The 13,761-nt window shown below is 43.0% G+C and overlaps 1 protein-coding gene across 1 annotated transcript in view; it reads right to left on the bottom strand.

Annotated features, from left to right (window-relative positions):
• Positions 1–193: 193 nt before the first annotated feature.
• wwc1 (WW and C2 domain containing 1) overlaps positions 194–13,761 on the bottom strand; it is a 37,785-nt gene continuing 24,217 nt past the window's right edge. Inside the window, exons 14-22 of the mRNA XM_015349794.2 lie at positions 13,281–13,473; positions 12,179–12,319; positions 11,406–11,485; positions 10,825–10,987; positions 9,982–10,146; positions 9,224–9,316; positions 7,294–7,524; positions 6,953–7,071; positions 194–6,129 (exon numbers count right to left, since the gene is read on the bottom strand). Coding sequence (XP_015205280.1) covers positions 6,063–6,129; positions 6,953–7,071; positions 7,294–7,524; positions 9,224–9,316; positions 9,982–10,146; positions 10,825–10,987; positions 11,406–11,485; positions 12,179–12,319; positions 13,281–13,473 — 1,252 coding nt within the window. The 3' untranslated portion in view covers positions 194–6,062. The remainder of the gene's footprint in view (positions 6,130–6,952; positions 7,072–7,293; positions 7,525–9,223; positions 9,317–9,981; positions 10,147–10,824; positions 10,988–11,405; positions 11,486–12,178; positions 12,320–13,280; positions 13,474–13,761) is intronic.

Genomic DNA, 13,761 nt, shown 5'->3' with positions numbered 1-13,761 from the left:
TTAATCATTAAAGTTTTTTTTTTTCATTTTTATGGTTGTATTACTTTTTTCAGTTCATGCACTTTTTAACAGTTGCGAGAAGATCCTTTTCTATCTTTGGCTTCTACTATGTTTTTTGGTACGAGAGATTGTACAAGGACTTTGCATTACGCCTTTTGTGTTAAAGAACGGGAAATGAAGACAGCACACAGTGTACAAGAAAAAACACTTTATATATATATATTTGCTTTGAAACTACAAAACATGTTTAGTGCTGGTGAATATGTACAATGCTGGTTGATGCACAGAATCCAATTTTTAAATTCACAGCTTTCAGAAGTCTACAAAAAAGAAAATAACAGACCAGGAGCCCAGATAGCAAAGTGCAATAAATACACACTGTCTCTCACACGACAGCTACAGGAAAGTCCCTGTCTCCTACCACCTTGTGTGCAACAGACTTTCATCATAACAGGTTGCAACAAAAAAGAAAACCAAAGGGAAAATGAAGAAGACAATGTATAATAACCTCAAAAACAGCAAACAAGTATTAAATTACATCCATGCACAAAAGCAAGTTATTGTTTGTGTTAACAAGAGTGACCTCTGACCACTTAGGACTAGCAACACACATTCTCAATATAAATAAATATCTTTACTTGGTCAGCAATGAACAAATGTACCGTGTGCCATTAGCTGATAAAAGGCTGATTCTAATTTTAGTACTTACAGTACCTATTAATTTAGTAAGACTAAAGATCTGATACCCATATGATCTGTTCTCCTAAAATACAGCAAAGTCCTAATGTAAGACTTCCTCTATATTTTTATCAATGACAAAGAATACAAAACTAGCTGATATTGTTTCATGTTTAACTATGAAAGTCTCTTTTGAAATTTCTTATCAGTGTAAACAGGTATGCGTCATTCATTTTACAAGCAGGTCTCTGTACAAACTCTTTATTTCTGACACATGGTAGCTTTTTATTACAACAATTTTTAGTTTAAATTTCACAAACACACTCCCGAAACAGAGACCAATAAAAAAATATTTCAATGACACGGTAGGTGCTGTCACAAAGTGCCTGACTAGTTTTACCTCAGCTCCTAAAGAGCTTATTTTTCGCAGATGATACATTTTAAAACCACAAACCAGGTTCAGATTACACTGATTAAAAAAATGAATCCTGAGGAACTTGCTAAACAAAAGGAAGATACTCTTGTACCAAACATTCAACATTTGTTATGAGCACTTGCACAATGAGAGACAATTAGCTGCACAGACAGATGCTGTTGCTAAAGTGCAGAGATAAAAGACATGATTTTAACTAAAAACAATGAGCTGCTCAATGTAGTGCAGTGGCAGAGTTTACCGTTTGCACATCAATTTAAAAAAAATCAGAACGGAGAGATGGTTCACAATTTTGTAAATGAATAGAAATACACGAGAGATTCGTTCCCCCAGAACTGCAGCCAACAGGTGTGGGGGCACAGCGGAAATAGAGGGGGGCTGAAAATGGACAGCAGGGGCACAGAATCCACTCCAGAAACACCAGGTCAAAGGTACGAGGTCACTGAACACAAAGCCTCTTTTTCCCCAGCACACAAACCTTTCAGCAGAGTGACAAAAAAGACCCCTGCATTCAGAAACACAGAACATTCCACAGAGAAAGGCTCTGAGATGACACCTACACACAGAGGAAAGCATCCTTGAAAGATCTGGAAATTTAATAAGCTGTAGAGAGAGAGAGAAACATGACAGAGCTTACACAGGGAACAGGCTTGAAAGAACAAAACCATCCCGAGCCTCTGAAGACATAGTTGCCTGGCAACTGAAGTAACTGGCATAACTATGGAGAATACTGGATAATTAAGAGAACAATTCAGAAACACGACTTACATATTCATTTTTCTACATGATGTGCCAAAAGGGGATTTAAGACATGTTAATTATCCACACCAGTGTCCTAGAATATTGACCTAAAGCAACTCTTTACATCTGTGACAGCTTGGCTCTTGTCCAGCAAACTGTTTTGGGATTTCACACTGTGGCAACAACAGATCCCAGGAGGAGCCTAAGGGCTTGAGTGTGCTCGTACTTAGAAGGGCATCCTGTTTCAACGGTGGAAAAAAAAGTGATGAAATAAACATTAGTCCAAACCTGCTAGGTAAACTACCTTGCAGGAGCATATAAAGGGAGGAATTGCTTTCAGTGCTTTTAAAGATGGTGACATTTCAAGCACAGACATGACGGAAAAGGTGAATTTCTGCCACTTCATTTACAAATGCTTGGCACAAAGGATGTGTTCCAAATCTGGAGAGTCAAATAAATACATTTAGATTTGTACCCATGAGGAAATTAAGCACAAATCAGATAACAATGCCTGACTTAATGAAAACCCTTTCACACAGGTATTAACTTGCAAACAAAAAAAAAACCTTTTCCAAATGCCATATACTGTACCTAGATGGTAATTTTTTAAGGATTGTTTTTGCACGACAAAACACGTTCTCGACCACAATGGGATTCAGAGAAAACCGAGCGCTGTGCATTTAAATACCCCTTCAAAATACAAAGGTTAAAAACCAAAACAGTTGTACTCAGCTGCCGGTTTTCGACTTCGGAATCAGAGAGCAAGTCATGCCCAATCGAATGTTTCTGAAAGAGAGTTGACCGTTTTGCACCGCTCGCTGCCATCTACATGTAGTTTGCCCTAGTTTCGTGTCCTATATTAATTCCCATGCAATTGATCTAGATACATATTTCATTCATATTACCATAGCATTAGATAGATATGGATAATTAGGGCAGCGAAGTGAAGTTCATGTAAAGCACCACTAGACAAAGACTGGATTATAAGTGCGACAGCCCAAAGAAGGAGCTTCAGCTGAATTATAAAGATCCAATCATCATGCAGACACGCCCGAAACCTAAAACACACCAGTAGCCATTTCTCAGTTAGAAGCTCACGGGGATTAAACAACATTTAAGTCAATATTATTAATAATATCCCATCTATCCATTATTTGAAGGCCACTAGCTCATAGCGACCCAGAGCCGAACCCAGAAATAGAGAGCACAAGACAGGACTGCACCTGGGACAGAACACACGAGCTGCGGACTGTGATGGACTTGATCCGGACAGTCCGAATCACATAGCCAGCATGTCTTTGGGAGGTAGGAAGAAAATTAGAGCACCTGGAGAGCCATACTCCAAAACTGAAATTGGGGATCCTAGGGATGTGAGGCAGCAGAGCGGTTCATCACGTAACCTGGCTGCCAAACACTAATTCAGCAGATACTTCATTCAAAGGTAACTTACAAACTCTGGGGGCACAACTAGGCATCAGCAGATACAGCAGCACCAGTTTTACAGGTTAAGCAATGAAGAGGTTAGGAAGCTTAGGACTTGTATGGAGAAACTTTAATATTTTTCTTAGCTACTAGATCAGCCACCCTCTCTAGGCCATGTCAGAGAGAGACTTCATTGGCTAGAAGGGTCAACATGACTCGGATAAGTATTTTACCTGAGTAACTATCTGAGAGCACATATAAACCTGCTTTAAAAACTGCCAATTAAGAACTGCTTATAGCGTTACAATCCCACAGTCTCCTTAGCAATCCACACGTTCAGGTAAAGTTTAGTGTAAATGATGTTAATGGTGCCAGGCTGGAGCGGAAACGTTAAGTTTCCTCTCAAGGGAATTGTGCTTTCTATTAGTATGACACACAAAGATGCAGCCTTGAACTGGTGAAGGGCATCAAATGAAAGTGCAGTTCTCTCTGCTTTTTTTTAATTTTTACCAGTGAAAACTTAAAACAAATTGCTTTCTTAAGGGTCCAAACGTGTGAAGACAATTTTTAAAGGGCTAAGCTGAGCCATTTTTTTAGAAAAGTGCTTGAATGTTACTTTACATTACCTGAGTTTTAATGATGATCTGTACATTTTAAAAAAAAGTGTAGGACTGACAAAGATATGATTTATTTTCACTACCGTGTGCTGGTAACGTTTTTGTGCATCTCGGATCGTCTCTTAAGAGCCACGAGCAGGAGCAGAGTGCGATTCATTCCCACACAGGGCAAGCGTTTCTTAGGAAAATTCAAACATGAACCCACTTACCTCTTACCCCATGGGCAAGGGAAGAGCTGAAACAGTAAGACTGATATTCATTTCCAGGTGTTTATTTCTTTAGCTTGTAAAATTTAAGTTTTCCTAACGCAAGCAGGAGAAACCGACTGCGGGAAGGAAAACACTGAGCTTGAAGATCAGTCCAGTCCTGCACACTGCAGGGGGGCAATGAAACATGCCAACAGAAATCTGGAACTTTTACATAGCTAAAAATGTAGAATTTAATGTTATCTTAAAATGGTCAAATGCACGAGCATGATCATATTCACAATATTGTGCATCGTTTTCACAGAGAGGAAGAGTACCCTGGAGCAGCCCCCTATTCCTTACAGAACTGTCCTCACACAGGTGAAAAGAACCTATTGTTTAACCCTGAACAGACAACGAAGGGAACTCATCTGAGAACCCAAATTCCTCACAGGCATTAGCGAAGTCATTGTAATAGACTCCTTTAGAGTCAGAGGTGAAATCCAAACCAGAGGACAAGTAGAAACCAAGGGGAAGTGCATTTCAGATGACAAGCAGGAGGCAGTACTTTAACACAAAGGGCTGTGGGAGGTTGGAACAAGCTACCCAGCTGTGTTGTTGAAGCCGGTACCTTGGCTTCTTTCAGGAAACAGCTGGATGAGGTCCTGAGGCCAATTAGCAACTTACTACCAAACAGGCCAGAGGTGGCGAATGGATTCCTACTGCTTGCACCTCTTCTTACAGACTCATGTGCCACACCTTACTTGTTTGACATCGGTTTGCTAGTTGCTCATTGATCAAAGGGTCTCATCTCATCTTTTCCTGGGAGCGTCAAAAGCATCTGCTTCAACAGCTGGGATGGGTCCGAGCACTCGCAACCCTTTCTGCAAAGAAACGGCTCCTTTCTTCAGTCTGAAACAGGCTGGACGAACTTGTTGAAATGTTTCTGCGCCTTCCTTGAAAGCTATGATCGAGAGTGCCCTGCAGCTCGATGCCTGGAGTCACTTCTGTTCGGGACACCAGTGCCACTGAAGATTATCGGCCGTGCCTACAGAAAGTCTACACAGCCAAACAGCCCGATATCAAAACACATTCAATCAAAATGTATTTTATAAAGCCTCAAACCTCCTGACTAGTGATTTAAAAAATGAAAGCTGGTCTGAGCATGTTTTTTTTTTTTACTTGGGGGGCGTGCGTTTTAAAATGTAAGTAAAAGCTAAACATATTCTGATTGAATGTGTTCTGATTTCAGGCTGTTAGGCCACAGAATGTGTTACTTCGGAAAGAGAGTGCAGATGTTCCACAGGCACCGTACCTGTGCTCACTCCCAGACAATACAGGCCAGAGCAGAAGAGACATCACCGACAACTGCCACAATCTTGACTCCTGGTATTCAGCACAGAAGCAGCAGCTAATTTCTAATAAATAATTTAAAAGTGCGTAATAGAACAGAAGTGTTTGGTTGGGGCGGGGGAAAGCAACAGGATAAAAAAAAAGATGGAAACTATAATATTATAATTTATAACATAAATTAATATTTAACTTTTATGTTTCATTGGGTAGCCATAAAACTGTCACATAGAAAAGGCCCCGCTACATACTTTAAGTTAAAATGATACCTGTATTGAGTTTTATGTCATGCAAATGGTAACTAAATGAATTAGGTTTTTTTTTTGCCAAAACCACAAACATTCCTTTCTTAAAGAACTAAAATAAAATCCACTGGTTTGTATCTTAACAATGTTAAAACAAGGTTTCAATCTCTCACCAATTAATTAATAACAGAAAAAAGAATCTGTTTGTTCTTCTGTGTGCATCAAAAAAACTATACAGATGAGCAACTCACATTCCTACAAATCTGTACATTAAAAATGTGAATGTTTCCTTGGGTACATACAGTTTTCTTCATAATACCACCAGATATCAGTCTCATCTCAGTTAAATACAGCAGTTAATTTTCCCAAAATCCAAAATACTTGAAATGCTCTACACATCGTCTGCCGGAAGATCGGGGATCGTTATCTTGGCTCGTGTGAAAAAGGCCATCTTCTCCCTGAAACACAAGTTTATAAACATCATATTTGCAGAGCAATCTCCGGACGCGTTAATGCTAACATTTTTTCTTCAGATTCCATCAAGATTACATGCAGTTATTTTTTCAAAATTAAATATTAAAGTTTTGAACAGAAAAATGACAGTAGGACAGTTAAATCATTTCAGTGCAAGGAAGTCTGTGTGGTCTTCATGGTCGAAAAAATCAACACGATTAAGAGCCGTTTCTGGATTAAGAGTATGAAATAGTTTAATTTCTGCTGCTTTCAATCCAGGTTCCAGCAACTGCCGTTAATTCTCAAAAAACAAACACAGGACATTGACTCACATTTAATCACAACTCTTGTCAAAGTGGTTCAAACCCAGACACTTACACACTCTCTTGCTGCTATTTAAACCCATAGCACCACAGAGACAGAGACTAACGCCAGTCCTGCACACCAATCGGGATGAGAGGGAAGAAGACAGAACACTGCGATGTCCACAAGGTGCTTGTTAACGTTGCACGTCCGCCCATTTTAGTTTTGGTTGTCAAGTTCGTCTGCTGCCGATGGTGTCCCTGCTCCTTTACCCTCTCCCCCTGTCTGCTGGCAACGACCCGTGGGATTCGGGATTCAGGTGAGCGCGCTTTATGCATCCGTCTGGATTATAAAGTTCTTCACAATTCTGTCCGTCCAGCAGCCCTGACAGATGAAAGCTCACGAACGCTGACGCACCCTGACAAAACCCGACGAACCCCAGTAATTCTGACAACTCTGATAACTCGGAAAACCCTGATGAACCCCCAGAAGCTCAAACCACAGCTGGCTGGGAAGCGGACCTACCTGAACGAGTGCACTTCCCGGGCCTCCTTCCAGCTCTGCCCTCGGATCCTGTGCACGTCTTTCGCCGCCGTCCGCATCATCCTCTCGACGCGGAGCTCCTGCTGCTGCTCCTCCTCGGTCTGGACCACGACAGGACAGGCGGGAGTTTCAGTTTCACGAATCAGTACAGCCTGGAGCTCTCAAGACAGACATCTGCAGTATTCTGATAGATGAGGTCTGACTTTTACACGCTGTCATCGGCGTTTTTAAGAGACCATGCAGTGGACCCGCTGGAGTTCAAACCTCTGCTGGAGTATTTCTCAGCCCCCTCCCTGCCTGCTCCTCAAGGCCCGTCCCCTCACCTGCTTCTCGGCCTGTTTCAGCAGCAGCCTGAACCTCTCGTCCTGCTGGACCCAGGCGGGGAGCTCACTCCGGCCCTGGGCGCGGGCCTGTTCCAGCTGCTCTTTGAGCTGCCGAAGTACCTCCAGCTCCTGGTTCAGGCGGCTGTGCTTGGTCTTGGACACTTGCAGATCCAGCTCCATGTCCAGGGAGGTCCGGAGCAGACCGTCAAGCCCCCTAGCTTGAAGAACCGGCTGTGAACCCAACAACAGAGGTGGGAAAAGTCAAATGAAAAAAAAAAACCAGCCAATAATAACACTAATTTGTATAGCACCTTTAAATGAAGGTGCAATGAGCCTGCAGGTGTCCAAGACAGAATAGGCGACTCCAATACCCTTGAGGACAGAATTCCAGAGCTCTGGGGTGCAGCCAGAGAAGACACTGTCCCCCCTGGAATTATAAGGGTGTTTATTCACTTTCTGAAGGTTATGTTGGTTCAGTTAAGTAGCTCAGAGCAGGTCTGAAGTCCAGAAGACCAAGAGCAGGGTTACAGCCAGGGTTAGAGTTGGTGACCCATGGGACAGAATTGTACTTTCATGTTATTACACTCCTATGGTTTTGTTTCATAAGAGGAGGAAACTTCTGAGAAATGCAAATAATTGGTAAAATTGTCAGTTTATAAAAGTGGTACTTGTAGAACTCTCTGGGTTATTTCTGTCCACCAAACTGTCCAGCCCAGGTGCTGGTGGGCCTCAAACTGACGCACACATGCAGAAAATCCCCACAGCCACCAGCTGTAGACAAAGCACACGTTTTCAATGTGTTCTCTGTGCAGGGAAGGATCACGGGGACAAAAGTTCAAGTCAGGTCGTTAGCCGAGGTTAATGAGCAGGGCGACTGGGGGAAAGAACGTAGAGGCGAAAACAAACTTCAGGCAAAACGGTTTTTAGCTGTCAATATCATAATTGGAACTTTAAAAAGAAAGAGGGTCATTTCCAGCATTACAAAGTCTTGCACTGATATTTCGCCTTTAAACCCACCTGAATTTTGAATTGCTAATTAAAGCACAAATAAACAGAAGCTTTGGAGACATAATCGTTAAAGTGAAGCAAAAGATCAAAACCTAAAACGAAACAAACTGCAAGTTTTTCAGGCATGTTTAAAATGTGATCGGGGAAACAGCTGTAATTAACTTGTGAGTTCTGTCTGAGTCATCCACTCTAGCGCAGAACAAAGGCTCTTTTAAGTCAGAGAGAAAAAGAACCGAGCATATCTCCATGCTAATGACCTAGTTTAAAGAGTTGCTCATAAAAGACAGCACAAACACAAAGACCATTTCTTGAAACATGACAACTCAGAACACATAGTTTCAGTAATGGCAGAGCTTACGAACATAAGAAAAAGTTACAAACTCTGGGAAACAGTTAAGACCGTCAGGATCATTTGCTTGCCAGTATCTTACTACTCAGATGAGCTGACTCAGTATCCTTGCAGGATCATGGCTGAGTAGCTTGATCCCAGCTCTCGCCACCCTTTGTGTAAAGCTGTGCTTCCTGTTCTCCTAGTTGCGACTTATGTTTCTAGGTCAAGATCTGGTTTTCATCCTGAGAAATCCATTGAACTGGCTCCGTCAAAACTTTTATAACTGGCATTAAGTTCCCTTAATATCCTAATTTTTTCCTTTTCAGCTCAGCTCCTAACAAGCTCAATCAATGCTTAATGAGACCAGCTTAGCAACTTCTTATCCAGTACTGCTGTGTTGAAGATAAAAGGTGGGAGACTGACTCAGGGTGACCTATAAGACGAGAGGGACCGGACCTCCCCAGAACCAGGGGTGGCAATATCTACACTACAGGCTTTTGGACGTTTGAGTGAGCTTCAGGACCTGGGCTCCAATACACCAGTTGCTTCTAGGACAGTGCCTTGTCTGCAGTATTTAAATTCACATCTCACCCTTTTCACTCGAACACTGCGTCTCTCCGAGGCGTTTCGGACAAAGGGAGACCTCTTTGATAAGGTGGAGCTGTCACTATCACTCCGGTTTATCTGAAAAACACATTTGAGCTTTAAGACAAGAATGGTTTTTGCAAACTTTGCAAAGCCTTCACAACACTGCACATCAGGGGAGGATGTTTGGAAAAGTCTCACGCCTATTAGTTAATTCCACCAAATTTGGAAATCTCTTTAATAAAATAAAAAATCTGATCCGGCTAATGACCATGTCCAATTTCACAAGAGAAGGGAAAATATTAATTAAGTACAGTTTAAGTGCCATTGTTATAAATTCATATCTTCACTTCACAAAAATCACATTGAACAAAAATGTGGTGTCTGTACTGTTTATGGGCTAATTTCTAAACTGAAACTTTAAAACATATCCAGGAAAATATCCGTGGTCAAATTATTTGAATGTCTTCTAGAAATATACTTATAGAAACACAGGAAAAAAAAAATTTCGAGCACACAGGTCCTCGTGTGTACTTGTGTGCTGTGACAATTCTCAGCGCGTGCGGACAAGAGCATTTATGGAGAAAACACCGAGCAGAATTGAGACTCACGCTGGTGTGATTCCTCTGCTCTGGAAGGCTGGTGTTTACAGAACAGGCACTGCAGCATTGTGGGAAGCCTAAACTTTTCTACATGTACAGTATGTATAGCTAAAAACCTCCATATTGACTTTTGACTGTATTGACTGTTAAAAAACGCCGTACCCTGCAGACGTATTGGCTCTGTGCTCCTGGAGAGAAGGTCTTTGAGCGGATGATGGTGTTGCCCCTCACGAGGGGGGTCTGCTGGGGGGCTGCAGCTCGCCTCTCCTTGGGCCGGACCACCGAAGCCGCCTGCGCAAGGCTGTCCGTGCTGGTCTCCTTATTCGCCTGACGACAAAAACAGACGGCCACGACCTTTAATTCCTCCAGGGCCTTATTTTCAAAGTAAAAAAAAAACCTCTCTGAAAGACGGAAGTTAGTTTAAGTCTGTTCCAACGCGCCTCAATTAATAAATGATTGCTTAGCAATATGGCTTGCTGCCAGATTCGGATATAATTACTCCCAAGGACACTGAACGTCGCCCACCTATAATTGAAGACGAGGGCAATGCAAATTTATAAATCAATATCTAATTTGGTTGGAGGACTTGTCATCCATCATTTTTAAAAGCACGTATCTAATAGCCTGTTATTAATTAATTTACTTCCAACACCATAGGCCTAAGGCTATGCACCTAATCTTTACAATACTTCTTCAGCACATTTGTCTTCTATTTGTAGCATTATTACGGAGAGTCTACATCCCCGTTAATTTGTCTTTCCCTCATTCCCAACATCCTAACAAGCGACAGAAATCCTATGAAAAACACAGGACGCCGAGGACAGGGGGGAGTGCGTTTAAAACTGAGACCCCGAGGTGCTTCTTTACATGAAGGGCTGCAGGAGCGGGGAACAAGCTTCTTTGCAGCTTCCAACCAGATCTTAGGGGTGTTAACAAGGGTGGGCAGACGTTCCTCAGACCCGAACCGGGGTAGGGCCTGAACTCAGAGAGAAAGGTCACACCAACCCTCTCCGTTATTCTGCCCGTGTAGGCCTGGCCAGCGGTGCCCTCTTCTCCCGCGCGGCGGCTCGTCTCTGGATACGACTCCTCATCCTCCTGCACCTCAGCAGCCTCCGCATCACTGCCTTCCCCCTCCTCCCAGAACTCCCCTTCTAGGTGCTCACTGGTCCTAGGAAGGAGAGGTCCGTGAGCAAAATCACACCTTGGCAAGAAAAGAGGGTTGAGCCCCTGGAGATCCGAAAAATACAGTGTAGCATGCCTCATCCCCCATTACTGTGCTCCTGTAAGGGCTATCATTGCTTCCCACCATTAAAGTTCATCTCACTCTGACTGCAAGAAGATGAGCCCCTCTGGTTTTGTAGCTGTCAAACTGGACAACAGATCACGCTCAGATTGGGCCAGATTCCATCTATATTTAAAAGAAAAATGACCGTGTTCACGTAAACTAAGGCAACAGGAGGAGAAGGAGGGACCTTCCAGAAAATACCCGATACTTTCACAGGATACTTACAACATTACTATACCGTCAGCCCTTTTAAAAAGATGAAGAACCAAGGCACGATTTTTAAAAAATACATGTTACTCACCATTCTTCCTCAGAAATAAATGCATTTTTGTCATCATCTGGTCTCTCAGTGATTTCAGCCACAGGTTCTGACACAGGACCCTAGAGCACAACCGGACAGTTTTATTATCCAGGCAGCCTGAGATAAGTGGATTGGTACACCCTGTTCTTCAGTCAAGACGTCTGGTATTCCAATAACTGAAAACACGGCACCTGCAAACTCACCCTACGGGCTATACTCTACATCAGTCATTCAAATGTATGACTCATATCTGCATGATCAGGTATAAAAAGGTAATGGCCACTGCCTGTAACATTTGCAATGACCCCAGAATGTGTACACAGAGGGTTTTGTCAGCTTAGAAACAAAACATCAAACATCACACCTCCTTGTACTGCTGCAAAGACACATTACCCCTACATGCCGACACAAACTAAACAGATTTAGCAGACGATAGCTGAACTGTCAGTGGGAGGTATTTACCACTGCCCCTGCAAAGCAAACACTTTTGACATTAACTGACCACAGCAGTTTGCATATTTACACACAAAAAAACTTTGCTGAAGTAACACAGGGTATGCAGACACACAGGGAAACAATAAGGCCAGTAATGACATTTATCTTTTTGCAGTGGGAGGTGGGGAGACAGGGGCCAGTGTCTTTCCCCACAGGCAAGCCGCCTACTCCTTAGTAAAACAGCTCGCAGGAAAGTGTACCGGCAATCTGCCTGCAGGCAAGATGGAGAACACGATCTTTAAACAGAGAAACCAGCGCAGGAAAGTCAGCTGTCGTACCTCGGCACGTCTTGGGGAGTCCTCTGCTCCTCTGTGCTCTGTGCCAGCCTCTGCCAGGCACTTGTTGTTGAGCAGGTTGTACCACTGGGTCGATCCTTCCCCAGAGCTGCTCACTTCTGCAAGGCTAATCTGAGCGCCAGCCTTTCCACAGAGACGGCAACAAAACAATACGCATTAACGTGGAATAAAGATGCGTGAAAGCCTTTTCTGTGAGCTTTGCTTTTATAAAACAGGAGCTTATTCCACCCCAGAAGTTGACACTGTCCCATACATTACAGAGAAGAGGGCTTGACTGCACGAACAATATGCACCAATGAAGGAAGACAAGCAATAGATCTGCTAATTGCATTGTGCTACCAGCTCCGTGCCAAGCAGAGCGTTTTTAGTGCACTTGCATACAGCATGTCCTGCTCGGTGACACTGGTTAAACGCATGAAGTCAATCAATGATCATTCTCAATTTTTCAGTCCTGAAACATAAATCACAAGCATTCCATCTGGCCCCTTTCTTACAAAATACTTTCACCAGCTGCCTTTTAATAAATTAGCCCTCTCTTGCACAAACTTGAAAACCTCCGACTGGTGGGTTAAATCAACACAGATTCCCCCCTTTTTTATTATAAGAAAACACCAAACTCAGAAAGTGATAAACCTTTCAGGAGGCTAACCTCCTCTATTTCTAAAAATAGGTGCTAAAACGAACAATATGGAAAATCTTATATATAGTGCTGGTGGAAAATGATTTACTAAAAACGAGTTATTATTACAAGTTACTACAAGTAACAGATTACTTTTTAAAATTAACAGGAGGTCTTAAATAGTCATCACCTACTGTGATCTGCATAGTGGGTATGGTTTATTATGTAAAGTAATACACTACCAATTTCCCCAAATGTCTTTTTTTAAAAACAATCTCTCGTTCAAGTAACTTGTAACTGCAATAGATTACTTCGGAAAGGAAACGTTCCCAGACACTGTGAATGAGCGAGCTGACACGAGCTGAAGCTGATCCGTCTGCATTGCCAGAGTCCCCACGACAGTGGCTGCTCACTGGGAGGACACAAGCGAAATCCTCAGACAGCCTCCAGCTGTGAGGTACTGACCAAGCATTCCTCCCGGCCGGACGTCTTGATGTAGCACACGTCCACCCGCAGCGTCTTCTGCCGGAGAGCCCCGAGTGACACAGAAACCCCGAACACCTCGCTGAACTCCAGCTTGTCCTGCGGGATCGAGGCCCTCGTTCGGAAGAGGCAGCTCGTCGTCTGGGGGCAGGGGAGCACAGCCACACGCACGTATCTGAAAAGAACAGAGGTGCTGACGGGTTGGACCGGGACCTACGGGGGCTGCAAACAGTTCTGGGGTCAGCCTTCTCCCCAGGAGGTGTAGGCGCCGAGACGATTAGAGTGAGAAACTCAGAATGATTACAATCTGTATGACTTGCAACATCGTGAAACATGGCACAAAACGGAAAGGGATACTCCTGCCATTGCCGGGGAGCAAAACGGTGACTTTATTAATATCTGATTTCGGTGCAGATTTCCCGACTAGGAAAGTGAACATTGAAGAAAAACAAATATCTGAGCA

The sequence above is a fragment of the Lepisosteus oculatus genome, chromosome 11 (genome assembly GCF_040954835.1).
Source record: "Lepisosteus oculatus isolate fLepOcu1 chromosome 11, fLepOcu1.hap2, whole genome shotgun sequence".
NCBI lineage: Eukaryota > Metazoa > Chordata > Actinopteri > Semionotiformes > Lepisosteidae > Lepisosteus > Lepisosteus oculatus.
This window is presented reverse-complemented; position numbering and strand designations above follow the sequence as displayed.